The sequence below is a fragment of the Pinus tabuliformis genome, chromosome 3_1 (genome assembly GCF_031772625.1).
Source record: "Pinus tabuliformis cultivar Carrire ecotype Pingquan chromosome 3_1, CPIR1, whole genome shotgun sequence".
NCBI classification, from domain to species: Eukaryota; Viridiplantae; Streptophyta; class Pinopsida; order Pinales; family Pinaceae; genus Pinus; species Pinus tabuliformis.
In genome coordinates this window covers 273107875-273121911 of record NC_142301.1, presented here as the reverse complement: position 1 = coordinate 273121911, position 14037 = coordinate 273107875, and the positions used below count along the sequence as shown (strand labels likewise).

The 14037-nt window shown below is 37.5% G+C and overlaps 1 protein-coding gene across 1 annotated transcript in view; it reads right to left on the bottom strand.

Moving 5' to 3' along the window:
* SPO11-2 (sporulation 11-2) overlaps positions 1–14037 on the bottom strand; it is a 261298-nt gene that overhangs the window by 62248 nt on the left and 185013 nt on the right. The window contains exons 3-7 of the mRNA XM_089412694.1: positions 3950–4079; positions 3672–3809; positions 3482–3570; positions 3242–3370; positions 3020–3114 (exon numbers count right to left, since the gene is read on the bottom strand). Of these exons, the coding sequence (XP_089268820.1) occupies positions 3020–3114; positions 3242–3370; positions 3482–3570; positions 3672–3809; positions 3950–4079 (581 nt within the window). The remainder of the gene's footprint in view (positions 1–3019; positions 3115–3241; positions 3371–3481; positions 3571–3671; positions 3810–3949; positions 4080–14037) is intronic.

Genomic DNA, 14037 nt, shown 5'->3' with positions numbered 1-14037 from the left:
AGTAGACTTGTGGTGCTCTCAGTGGGTCTGAGGACACATCAATGACCCCATGGGTCTCCATATGAAACAGAGATGTCTGTAGATCATCTGCAATGGTCTGGGTGGTGGAATGAATGCTTCCATGACACTAACCTCTGAAACATCTGCCGAAAATTCGTACTGCCTGATGCTTCACACTTGGGAAAATCACTCTACCTCCCAAACCTCTTCCAACACTCGCACATGCACTGCTAACCCTGAAACACACACTGGCTTGACTAGTAGTACGATTTGGCAATTTGTACGGCCTCAACTCATCCTCTATTGCTAGAAATTACGACCTCTTCCTTATTACTGGGACACTGCAAACCCTCTAAGACTTTTTTCTGGAAATTCCCTCTATTGAAAAACTTTATGTGCTTTCGCTTTCTTGTCTTGCATTGATCTGCCACTGCAAAACCCTTTGCTTCCAATATTTGCACTAGATATGCTATGCGAATCTCTAATCTGCTCACTAGAAATCCTTTCTAGAAAACTCATTGCTTATTGCTATTGCTTTGAGACAATTCCCACTTTTCCCCCGAACTGGACTGGAAATCAAACTGCTACCTCTCTACAATTCACACTGCCTAGTTGGGCCTGTGCAGATCTAGTTTTTTGTGCTCCAGATATCCCTATGAACTACACAACCCTCATCCTACACTCTAGAACCTCTCTGATTCGAACTTTTGCTCTAATACATTGTGAAATTCCACGATCGCAATTACTGATATTATTCTCCTAACTTGTGCAGTTTATTTGTCTTCTATAATTAATATTACAACAAATAGCGAATAATTCACAATTGCAATCTTCACAAATACAAATGTTGTGAAATATGAAAACTAGAACTGAGAAAATATGGACACACATAAAAATTTGACGCAATTATTTTTGGACAAATGTCCCTGGAAAAACCCCAAAGGGAAAACCAGTGTAGCAGATGAGGGTTTTATTATTATCTTCAACAATTTAGGAGAAATTTAAACCAAATGCCTTTCACTGGCAATCCTCCGACAAATATTGATATCTACTGGCAAAAATTATTGGAGGCTAATTGTATCCTTCTGTAACAACTCAGCCTCCTCCTAGCCACTCGCACTTCCTCCTGACACTCGCACTACCCTCTTGAAATCCGTAGATCTAGCTGAGGAAAATTCGTTTAGCCTTGGAATCACCTTCGTACAAGTCGTCCTGCCTCCCTCTACCTCTGAAACCCACTCACTTTGCCTCCAGAAAATAGATCTGGCCTCTAACAACTTAAACATGGTCTCCTCCAACAACTCACACTGGAAAATCTGGCTACTCGCACTAGCTGATGCAACCTCCTCTGCAAATGAATTTAGACTCCTCTTCATGTTTCTCAGAAACTGGAAAACACTGAGGAAATCTCTTTCGGACTCCTGCTCTCAAATCTTTGTTGAAACACCTACCTCTAATTCTTCCCTACCTTCAATTGTGCCCTTGCTGAATACTGCAATTGGGTAAGTTGAACTGCCTGACTCACAACTGATGCCTTCTCCAAACCGTTCGACCTGCTCTTATAATCTTTCGTTGGAGTCTCAACGGCCACGACCACATCTCAATTGATGGTTAAGATCATCTTGACTCCATCAATTAACTTTTCCAGAAGTCTCTAGAAAAAAATCAAACTTCCTCAAATAATTTGCTTTAATTAAACATTTTTCCTAAGTCAGGAAATATTTTAATTATGGCTAAATAATTTAATCAAGATGTCTCCAAGTCTTTTCTCGCAAAACCTTTTCTAGGTTATGGAGATCTCGTGTTCCTTAGCCTCTTAGAAATCACAGATACTAGAGCACCTGTCTGCTGCCACCAAAAACTAACACCAAGTGAGGGCTAATGAAGGGGGTTGAGCTTAGGCTAGGCTTTTGTCCACACACTTTAATTTATTCTTTCCAACCTTTTGCATTTTAACACATATCTCATGCTGCTTCTTTTCTTTCTACTACATCAACCTCTTAGGGAAAAGTTTCCCGGCCCCTACTGAAGGTTCAGGAAAATAGGGAACTGATACTAGTGACATAACAATCAACCTAAAGATGGGATGTGGATATATAGGAAAGTTTGGTTTTAAGTATGCATTACCATGCAAAAGCAACATCAATCAATGTCTTATATTCATGCCCCTCCTAGACAGTGAAAGAAAGGCATCAAGGAAAATCACACTAGACTAGAGGCAAATCATAACCACCAAGGTGAAGCATGGGAAAAAGTGTACAACCGAAAGTGGTCTACCATCCAATTTAACCTGTGATCACTAGAATGCCCGTAAACATTAAATGAAAAAACTCGAATAGAAAAATGGTTAATGTACCTCAGAATAGATGACCCACCTTCACCGGATGAGCAAACTAGATGAAAGAAAGCACTAACCGAAGAGAGGATGAGATGCATTCGAGGTCAAAAAATTTCTCTTGTAGGCTACCCACATAGGTGGGTAACCAATCCCACCTTTTTTTAATTAAAACTATGTATGTAATGTTTTATCAATAGTCAAAGGAAGGAAGCTTTCGTGTCAGAAAACATGAAAGTACCAACTATAGATAGAATGGAACAAGAATGAATCTCTGACCAACTAAAGAAATTATAGATATCTTCATATAATGTAACATATAGAGTGATCTTCTAAAGTTAAAATTATAAAGTTGAGGTATGCATATTATTAAGACATCACATATTAAGACATTATTGTAATAAAGAGATTAGGTGAGTGTGTGGTTCCTAACGATATTAACCAAATTGCTTGAAATATATATATATAAAACAAACACACACACATATAACACTTTTGTATGCCATTTTTAAGCACAATGATTTAATACAATTTCTTATTTTTGTTTCTTTGTCTCTTCATATATTATCCATATTTGGTTTAACATAAATATGAAAAAATGTAAAAACAAAAAAAGTATATCATTATATACAATTCTACGCGACAGCAAATGAAAACCGTGGATGCAGTGCAATGCATGCTTACCTTGAAGCTAAATCAGGGTAGCCTTTGGCAGTGATCAATATGCTTGGTATGTAGCTATATATTCGATCTTCAACCAATCTTTGGAAAATGGCATCCTAAGGTTTCTCCGTTTGCAGTTGCACAAGTTAACAAAATTTGATTTAAAAAAACATAAATATCTAGTATAATAATAAAATAGAAATTCCAATGTTTCCTAAAATAGTCATTAGCAATAGTCTGTACTTTTTCCACCAGAATAATATAGCGTGAGTCCGTCTCAAAAACCCATTGTTGCAACAAATTCAAGTTGCCATTGATGATATGACCTGTAGGTCCTAGAACAGTACAGTCTACTGCATCTCCATTTGGTTCCTGAAGTTGACAATTGAACCAAATAATCACGACTTAACGAGTTGCACAAATATCTCAGATTTCAACAAATTATCATGCTATTTATAGAGATCACACAATAAAGGGACTTACATGTATGACTAGTCGCCCAGCTATTGCTCCTCGACTGGAAGCCATGATTCCAAGGCTATGGCGACTACATTGGACCAAAGCAACAACATCTACAGCATGAATTTTGGGTAAGTTATTTGTATTTATGCAATGTTATTGTATAGTTAAAATAGCATCATAAACACATGTTGCCGAAAATAAAACCACACACCTTGTATTGCACAATTAACTTGGACTTGGCTAGTGAAGTATTTTGGAGTGTCACAAAGCAACTTATAAAAAACTTCACGTTGAGTTGCTTGTTTTCCATGAGCCAAAAGTTGGAAGCAAAGCTCCAAAACTTTCCAAACTAGAATAGAATTCCACCATCCAGGGAATGAGTGAGACAGTTTTCTCCCTTTGAACCAAGGTGGCAAAATAGTCACAAATAACAACTTTTCAATATTTCAAAGCATTATTTAGGAAACAGACCTAACAAAAATGGTTTACCTCTTACAAATGCCTTTCCCATATTTGATTTCATGAATGACCTATTGTGTGTGAGATAAGAAAGGAAGATTGAATTAACATCACCAAAGCACCCTTGACGTATATTTGTATTGCTTGTTGTCCTGCAAACCTATGCATCTTAAACTTGTATGTCAAATCTACCATTAGATACAAAACTAGCATTCTTCCTAAAGCCTACTTATAAAAACCTCATAACTTGAAGTCATTGGAATACAAACCATTGCTGGAAAAATTGATATCAATAAAAATCACTGAGTGTCCAGACATCAATAAAATTGGCAAAAAAATCAACAAAATTTAACCGACCATGGTAGGAATTAAAAAATGCATTATAAATTCATTTTTCAAAATTTTAAAGAAAATAAATCAAGCGCAACATCAAATAAGCACATTAGCACATAAACACCAATATATATGAGAAATGAATGCCAAATCATAAATGATACATGAAATTCTATATTGAATCTTTATAGTTGTCCACCCAAGAATAACTACATAAAATTACCTCAAATATATAATATATGTATCTCATCATCATGAATCATCTACAATGATTTATCTAGTAGCTAGCTATCAATTCCCTCTACCCCTTTCACAAGCAAATATAATGGCTCATCCTCTCATAAGTGTTATGGAAAAAGTTCATATACATAGCAGAATACTCAGATGACCTGAAATATATAAATATCCATGATAGAAAAATATATTTATATAAGAAATGTAGAGAAGGCATGAGATGATATTGTTACAAATGAGGGCCCACTTATATACCTAGGCAGGTGCTCTTTCATGAATGGAAATGTCTTATAAACATGCCTCTTCTATCTTAATCATTATTATTATTATTATTATTATTATATACATAACATTGTCTTTCTCTTCAAAAAGATTATTATATACATAACATTGTCTTTCTTTTCAAAAAGCTTTGTCCTCAAAGCTTATTGCTAATAAGACATGTCATCTTCTTGTCTTGTAATCTATTCGTATCATTCAGTGTTATTCAAGTTGTTAGTTTTGATGATATAAGATGATAAGATCCTCTGAGTGATAAATAAAATTGTCGAAATGAGATGGGATCAAACCATCCTAAATCAATCTTCTACAAAATCTTACTATCACTGGCAACTCGAGATGAATTGTTATCCAAAGACCAGATTATGGTGACATCGATATTCTTTGGAATACAAATCACTTGTTTCTAGTATGAGTTTTATGGATTTGCAGTCTGGTTGAGATGTCTACTCCTGTGATTCGGATGTCAATAATGTTGATTTGGTGTAATGACCTATCCATAAAATAAATAAAAATAAATTATATTAATCAGTTAATAAAATAATAAAATAAATTAAAAATAAAGTATTATATTAAAAACAAACAAAAGGATATTAAATCAAAAATCAATATACCTTTATATATATATATATATATATATATATATATATATATTACATGACATGGGAAGGGTGTCACGAGAAGGTGAAGCGGTGGGTTGCAGGTGGAAGGAGTGACCACTACCAAGAAACAACATATAAGGAGCAAGGAACAATTTTGAGAGGGGGAATAAACAGGAGGAAAAATTGGTACACAGAGTTCATGAGAAACAATGGAGCCTTGCTTGTTCTGAGGTTTTTGGGCACAGGGGAACAATCTACTTCAACTGAGAAGCTTAATGGACTGAGTAAGCGAGGTTCTGCTCAGTTTGGCTGGGTGGTTTCAGTCTTTTGGTAACCGAAGCAGGAGCAATTTGAGGCATCATCAACCGTAGGATTACAGGTAAGTACTCTCATTGGTTCTGTCAGTTAAATTTATAAAATTCAGGAATTTTTATCACAGGCTCATGATGTTTAATTTTAGAAGCCTTTACTGTTTCTGCAATGGCTGTAATATTTTGTTATTTCATATTCTGTTCATAGGGAATAGTTGTTTAAATTATTCACCAATCTTAAGAGTCCTTGATATGGAGAATGATTTTACGGTATGTACTGATGCATCAAAACAAGGGCTAGGTGCAGTATTGATGCAGGATAAAGGAGTAATAGTGTATGTCTCAAAAAAGATGAAGCCTCATGAAGAACTCTATGCTACTCATGATTTAGCGTTAGTTGCTATAGTACTAGCTTTAAATATTTGGAGACACTATCTAGTGGGGCGAAGTTTTACACTTAAAAGCGACCATCAAAGTCTACAATAGTTGTTCACCCAAAGAGACTTAAATGCTAGACAAAGACGATGGAGTGAATTCCTAAGTGAATATAACTTTGGAATATCATATATTAAAGGAAAAAAAATGTAGTAGCGGATGCTTTAAGCAGAAGACCACGGATATTCTCCCTCATACCTATCAAAGAAGACTTAAGGCAATGAGTACTAAAACATCTCATAAAAGATAGTTGGTATTTAAAGGTAAGATCTAGTCTTGATAGTAAAAATCCAAAAGAATTTAAATTTGAAGGATATGAACTAGAAGATGATGGAATCTTACAATTTCATGGAAGGATGTATATTCCTAACAATAGGGATCTTCGAGACACCATCCTTAAGGAAGGCCCACAGAACAATATATTGTGTACATCCCAAAGTAAAGAAAATGTATACGGATACCAAGAAACTCTTCTTCTGGTCGGGCATGAAATGTGATATAATTCAATTTGTTGCAAGATGTTTGGAATGTCAACAAGTAAAAACAAATCATTGTCATCCAACAGGTCTCTTATAACCTCACGACATTCCTATGACCAAATGGGAGATTATTTCTATGGATTTCATCATTGGGCTACCTCTTACTTCTCAAAGACACAATGCCATTCTGGTAGTAGTGGATAAATTAACGAAAAGCACTCATTTCATTCCCGTAAGAAATACTTACGAAGTTGCTGACGTCGCTCAAGTATTCATAAATGAAATTATCAGATTTCACAGAGTACCTAAGAATATTATATCAGATAGAGATTCACGATTTACTTCAAGATTCTGGACTTACATGCAATTAGCCTTAGGAAAGCAATTAAATTTAAGCACATCTTATCATCCTGAAACTGATGGGCAAACAGAAAGGGTAAATCAAGTACTTAAAGATATGTTGAGGATGTATGTTATGGATCAGCAATCACACTGGGAAAAGTACTTATCCTTAGTCGAATTTTCATAAAATAACAGTTACCACAGCTCAATCGGAATGCCTCCATTTGAAGCATTATATAGCAGACCTTGTAGAACAACATTAAGTTGGGGAAAATTAGAAGATCGGGTGATAGTAGGACCAGAATTAATACAAGAAATGGAGGAGCAGGTAAAACAAATTAGACAACGATTAAAGGAAGCACAAGATAAACAAAAGAGTTATGCTGATGCTCATAGAACTGATAGGAAGTATGAGGTAGGGGATCAGGTTTTCATCCGCATCAAACCGAATAAAAGTACTATTCGATTTGGAAAAGGGACAAAGTTATCACCCCGATTTATTGGACCATTTAAAGTCATGGAAAGATTTGGACCTATCGCTTATCGTCTTGCACTGCCACCTCACTTGCATAAAGTTCATAATGTATTTCATGTATCTGTATTGAGGCATTACATAATTGACCGATCTCATAACCTTCAATGGAAGGAACTGCAGGTATCGGACGAAGAAACCATATTGGTCGAACCATTACGTATACTGGAACGTAGGGTTTGACAGCTCAGGAATCGTTTGGTAGACCAAGTTAAAATCCAGTGGGACAAGTATAGTCCTGGATCAGCTACTTGGGAAGATATGGAGATCATATGTCAAAAATACCCCAACTCGTGTTAATTTTGAAGAACTTTAAACCATGTTTTGTATATATTTGCTTTACTTTAAATCAAAAACTCATAACCATTTTGAAATGATCATATATAAATGTGAATTTTTATGACATAATATCTGTTTAATTCCGCTAGTACATGAATACCAAGACGGAGTATGTTATTGATCTTACTAAATTATAGTTATCAAGGTAAAATTTAAATATTTGAGTAATTTTGCTTTTGATGGGAATTAAGATATTACAATTTTTCATTTATGCATATCAATATGATTGCTAGATAGAAATCAATGAATGATTACATTATACAGATTTACATCATTATTCATCAGCATATGCAACTATGTAGAAAGAACAATAACATCATCATCAATGCAGCGGAACATAAAAGAACAAGAGAAAAAAATAATGCACACATAGATAAACCAGGATTGGTCGTAGACCAGCGCAAAACCCACTATGGGGAAAACCCTTGCAAATCTTCATCTAATAGATTGTCATCAAATGATTCAACAAAAGAGAGTACAATGATCCATATCTTCACAACAACTAGAATTTCCATGAAATGCATCTAAACATCCAAAATCTGATTCAGATGACTATAATATACTGTCACTGCTTGTAGCCTACTGCCGAACACTTCTATCATTGAGCGAGATATTCGGAACACTGAAATCTTATCTTGGAGTCCTGGTTGCAAGGAGGAGTTGTGTGAGCGACTATGACAGACAGGGTCGCTCTTTGTGAACTGCATGATAGTGACTATGGCAGCTCGGTCACTCCCATACCATTTTGTGCGAGCGACCGAGGACCAAACTGACCCAGACTCCCGGTTGCTCTCATGAAGACTCTGTGTTAGCGTCCAAGGGTCCAAAGTCGCTCTCATGACCACTGTGTGCCAGTGTCCAATGACCCAAATGCTCAATTCTTTGCAGCGACTTTGAATCAAAAAACCCTAATTCAGTGCGAGCTTCATCCTGAAGTTTCAAACCCTTGAGCGAGCTTCCTCCGTCAAACCTGTGCGAGCCAAGAACAAATAGAAGAGGAGAAGAGAACTTGATGTGTGTCCAAATGAGCCTGAGGTCTCTTCTAGTTATAGGCTTCCATGAGGGTCCACTTGACTTGTCCATTGGTACATGTTCATAGGGCCGATCTGATCCAGAATATATGTATGAATAAAATAATTCATAAGTCAACTTCCACTTATCCAAATGAGGTGATCGTTAGGTCGATTTTGGTCCTCTCGGAAAGAGGAATCGGATGCCATCATCATCTCCATCAAATGAGTAGTCCAAAGTGGAATTTGACCGCAGTTGCATATTTTTAACACGAATGATGGCACATGGAGGAGATGACAATAGATGGCAGTGGTGAAGTTTGGTCGACTATTTTTTTCATTTCGTTTTTTCCTTCTTTTCTTTATATATATATATATTATTTTTTATATAAATTTTAAAAAAATAAAAATTATCTATTTTTTAATAATTTTTTTAAATATATATTTCTTATGTTTTATGTTCTTTTATAACTTTTTTTTCCATATATATATATATATATATATATATATATATATATATATATACTTTTGATTTTTTTTTAGATGGCCCAAGGCCTGATTACAGAATTGATAACCTCCCAAAACTTCAATTCGAAACGCTTGAATTGCGACGGCAACAAAGTTGATGAAGGGTTGATGGCCAAAGGTCGAATCAGACTGGCTTTGTGCAATGATTGAGCAGCTAGAGGATTGAACAACTTTGATAGCAATGTTATGAACAAAGTTCATATACACAGCAGAATAATTAGAAGATCTGAAATATATAAATATCCATGATAGGACAAATATATTTATATAAGAAATGTATAAAAGATATGAGATGATACTTTTACAAATGAGGGCTCGCTTATATACCTAGATAGATGCCCCTTCATGAATGGTCTTGTATTAGAGACATGCCTTTTCTATATTAATAATTATTTAATTAATCATTATTATGATTATTATTATTTTTTTATTTTTATAAAAATTATATTCATAACAATAAGAGAAGCCTATGGTCAAGAACAAAAGGCCATTGGTGAGTGTATTTTGTGTAGAAGGTGATGTTGAGGTTAGCACATTAGGACTCCTCTCTCAAACAAAACCAACTCCTTAGTCTCTTCCCACCCGCCCCCGCCCACGCCCCCGCCCCCAACCAAGGATTACACATCAACCTTCTTTATCCCCTACCCCTATTCCACCTCATCTAACCATTTAGGTGCCTCCTTAATAACAAAGCCTCTCAATGTTCACCCCCCCCATGCAAATTTAACACACACACACTTCAATGTAAAGACAAACTACTAGACACCAAATATACGAAGTTTGCTCTCATATATAGCATTTATCTCATTATCATGACTCATCTACAATGATTAAATCAATTCCCTATACACCTTTCAAAAGAAAAGATATTGGTTCATTCTCTCATAAGAGAAAGCCTATGGTCAAAAACAAATGGCCATTAGTGAGCGTACTGTGTGTAGAAGATGATGTTGAGGCTAGCAAATTACGCTGCTCACTCTTAGTCTACCCTTCACACCCCCTCCCTCAAATAAAACCAACTCATTAGTCTCCTCCAACCCGACCCCCCAACCCACCAACCTCCTTTATTCCCTACCCATATTCCACCTCATCTAACCATTCAGGTGCCTCCTTAATAATAGGCCTTTCAATGTCCACCCTTCCCGATGCAAATTTTAACACACACACACACATCAATGTAAATCCAAACTACTAAACACCAAATATGCAAAGTTTGCTCATGTATATAGCATGTAAGGGTGAACATAAAAAATGGCACTTAGTGCATGTTAGCCCCTAGATTTTCTCCTTTGCAAATATGGGGGTTAAAGGCAAACATACTTCATCAATTTGGTTTTCAGAGGTATTTCTAGAGACAATTTTTCATGAGTTAGAGATGGTTCCCATAGCGTTAAGATGATACGAGACATTTTATATAGGAGACTAAAAATATTGTTGGGACATAGTAAGAACATGAGAAAAAGCCTAGCATTAGCTCTACCCCCTTCATTAGCCATCACCCAATTCCTTAGCATTTCATGCTCCATCTAAATGGAAATATTGATTGCCCTAACCCCAATGAGTAATAAACTGCTATATCTTTGAAAGTTGTCGAAAAGCATAAAGGAACCCAAGCCTACTAAGCTATGCAAGAAACAAAGATAAATCATCAAAGTAAAAGGCACATCAGAGGTGCTGAAAAAGCAGGCCAAGGAAAGGGGTAACTCATGCCCACATAATTGTTCCTTCTTCTTGTTGTAGTACTTAGAGATGTTGGACCTCCTTCAACTAATAAGATGGCCATGGCCATCTTCCTTGAAGTCTTTCCCATTCCATTGCCACCTTTATCACATTTACCTATGGATTGGTGGGTCTACCTATGAAATGTCCTTGGTCTTAGGGGTTGAAAACACCTGATCAGGCTAATGGCATAATCATCCCTAACACAAGTGTGATAACTTGCTTAAAAATCCTAGGCTAGAAGGGCATTGGAAGGCAAGGTTTGTGTGAGTTATTTTTGTGTCCCCAACATTGAATATGGTCCACAATGATACTAGATCTTGAGGGCATGTTTCAAGTGGTCTATTACACATGCAACAGAGGTCCTTTAAGGGATGGATTAACACCTCTCCAATACCATTCAAAGGATGTCTTGCCTAGTTTTGAGAGCAAAAGTGACCTTGTAGCCCCAACATTGTCCTCTTAAGATGAGCATTGGGCTTTAAGGAGCCTCCCCATGATTTTACCCCTTCCTACACCCCCAAATGTTGGGGCTAGTTCAATGATGTGCCCAGATGGACGCTCAACGCCACTACATTGTGTGAAATTTTTTGAATCTTTACCAACAAAAATCCTACTCCAGTCACTGGTTTAGCATCTCCTACTTGTTATTTCATTCAACAAGTTATTTAATTTATAAACAATGATGAAAAACACTATTGCAGACTACACTGACATACAAATCATAAAATGAAATGATAAATGAGACAAACACACAAGGGACGCTATTGTTTTTGGACAATAAGTCCCCGGAAAAACCCAATGCGTGGAAACCGGTGCAGCAGATAGAGGGTTTGTATTATTAAGCAAGCAAAATCTGAGTACAATAGGTTGCCTCTCACACTGGCTAACCTTACAGAGAAATCACGGTAGCAAGAAATATATACGAGGGTTTACCTCGTTCCCCAAGTCATAGCTGATCCAATGAGTGATCTGACCCTCTCGGCAAACACTGCGAAGTCCCTATGCAATCAATGCGTGGGACAACGTCTTGCCTTCAGAAGACTGTGTCACCCCTTCTACTAGATTGATTTGTTGGAGGAAGACTGTTGTTCAACTTTCCTAGCTCAGAACCTCGCTTCTCTAGCAAAATCTTAGACTTTTGAAGAATACTCTGCACTGCCACTGCAAGAGACCCTCTTGGCCTGCGTCAACTCTATGTGAGCCCCTCCTGGCTTGCGCCATCTCTGTGTGAGCCCCTCCTGGGCTGCATAGGCCTTTGCATTGCCTCTCTGATGCTACTATTGCCTCTCTGCCACGTACTCTTTGGCTCGAACCTCCTTTCAGATCCAAATCTCTGCTTCTGCCCCTCTCACTACAACTTAGATCACGGGTTCGATTTTCTCAACAAACCACGCCCCAGAAAAATCGAACTGCTTGATCAACTTGGTGTATCTCCAACTGACCCTCAAGCCTCCTCTTATACTTTTCCTGTTGATGAATCAATGGCCGAGATTAAGTCCCTAATCAACGGCTAAGATTAAAACAGACTTGATCCTTGTCTCTTAGAAGCTTCTCACCCATATTTTTATTTCCTAAGTTTAGACTTAGGAACCCCATTAAAAATATTAATTATTTTAATAACTCACTATCCGGGTGGAATTTCTCCAAACGATTTCTGGGTCTTGGATATCTTATGTATTCTAGCCCCTCCACAAAATTTCGAAGCTAGAGCACATCCGATGCTACCCGAAATCAATACATTGGACTTGACCCTGTTTGATGGACATTTCCTTGTTCCAAATCCTAGATGATTATGGAGATCATTGAGCTGATTTGGCAGGGCTAGCACACCATGCCTAGGTGCAAATGCTTGCCCTCGAGGTTTCCATGTCATCCATGTTGCCACAAAATCTAGCATGCCTTAGAGAGGGAAAACCTTCAAGGCATAAAGTAGACTAAGAAGCAACAATGGGGTAGTGGCTTGTTACCCACCATTTTGTGGGTGATCTGCCTACGAGAAAAAATTTCTCCAAGATGGTCCTCAATCAGCAGCCCCCTACAACCACTAACTAGCTCGTTGTGTCATTTCTATGCCACCTAAGCCAACCATGTGGTCCCTCACCCATCTGTCATGATCATATGTTTGAAGGTGGACCTCCCGAACCTAAAGGTATGCCTTGTCATTTGGTAATTGAGTATTGTAGTTTACTTATCATGGAGACTTTTAGGCATGAATTAATGGGGGGATTTGGCGGAAAGAGTGGGCTAGGTTTGTGCTCTAATCCCTTAGACCTCTTTTGGATGTTACCCTTGGACCCTATTCTCGTGGGATCTCTTTTACTAACCTTTGGGCTCTCGGGATGGCACTATTACCCACCATTTTGTGGGTGATATCCCTAGGATAATTTTTTATTTTTTTTCTCCAAGATGGTCCTCAGCATGCAACCAGCAATCCCTTGCAGCCACCACCTAGCTCATTGTGCCATTTCTTTGCTACCGAGCCAGCCATTTGGTCCCTCGCCCATCTGCCTTTGTCGTATGTTTGAAGGTGGGCCTCCCAAACCTAAAGGTATGCCTTGTCATTTGGTAATTGAGTATTGTAGTTTGCATACCATGGACACTTCTGGGCATGGATTAACGGGGGGATTCAGCGGAAAGAATGGCTTAGGTCTCTGCCCTTGTCCCCTAGACCCCTATTGGATATTAACCTTGCATTTTAGTTCTGTGGGATCTCTTTTACTGGCCATTTGGCTCTAGGGATGGTATTTCATAGGAAACTCTGATTTTGGTTGCGTGGTCCCGCTCCCTTATCCACTTATATTACCCTCTTTTCACTCATTATTATCCCATTCATCATTTCTCCCACCTAGGTCCACTGGGTCCACATAGGGTCAGCTTGCCCCTTCCCCTTGCCCACACCTGGGGTCATGGACTGAAATGAAGCCTAGAGGTTGATGCTGCTAAAAAGAAAGATAAAAGCATATTTGGCCACA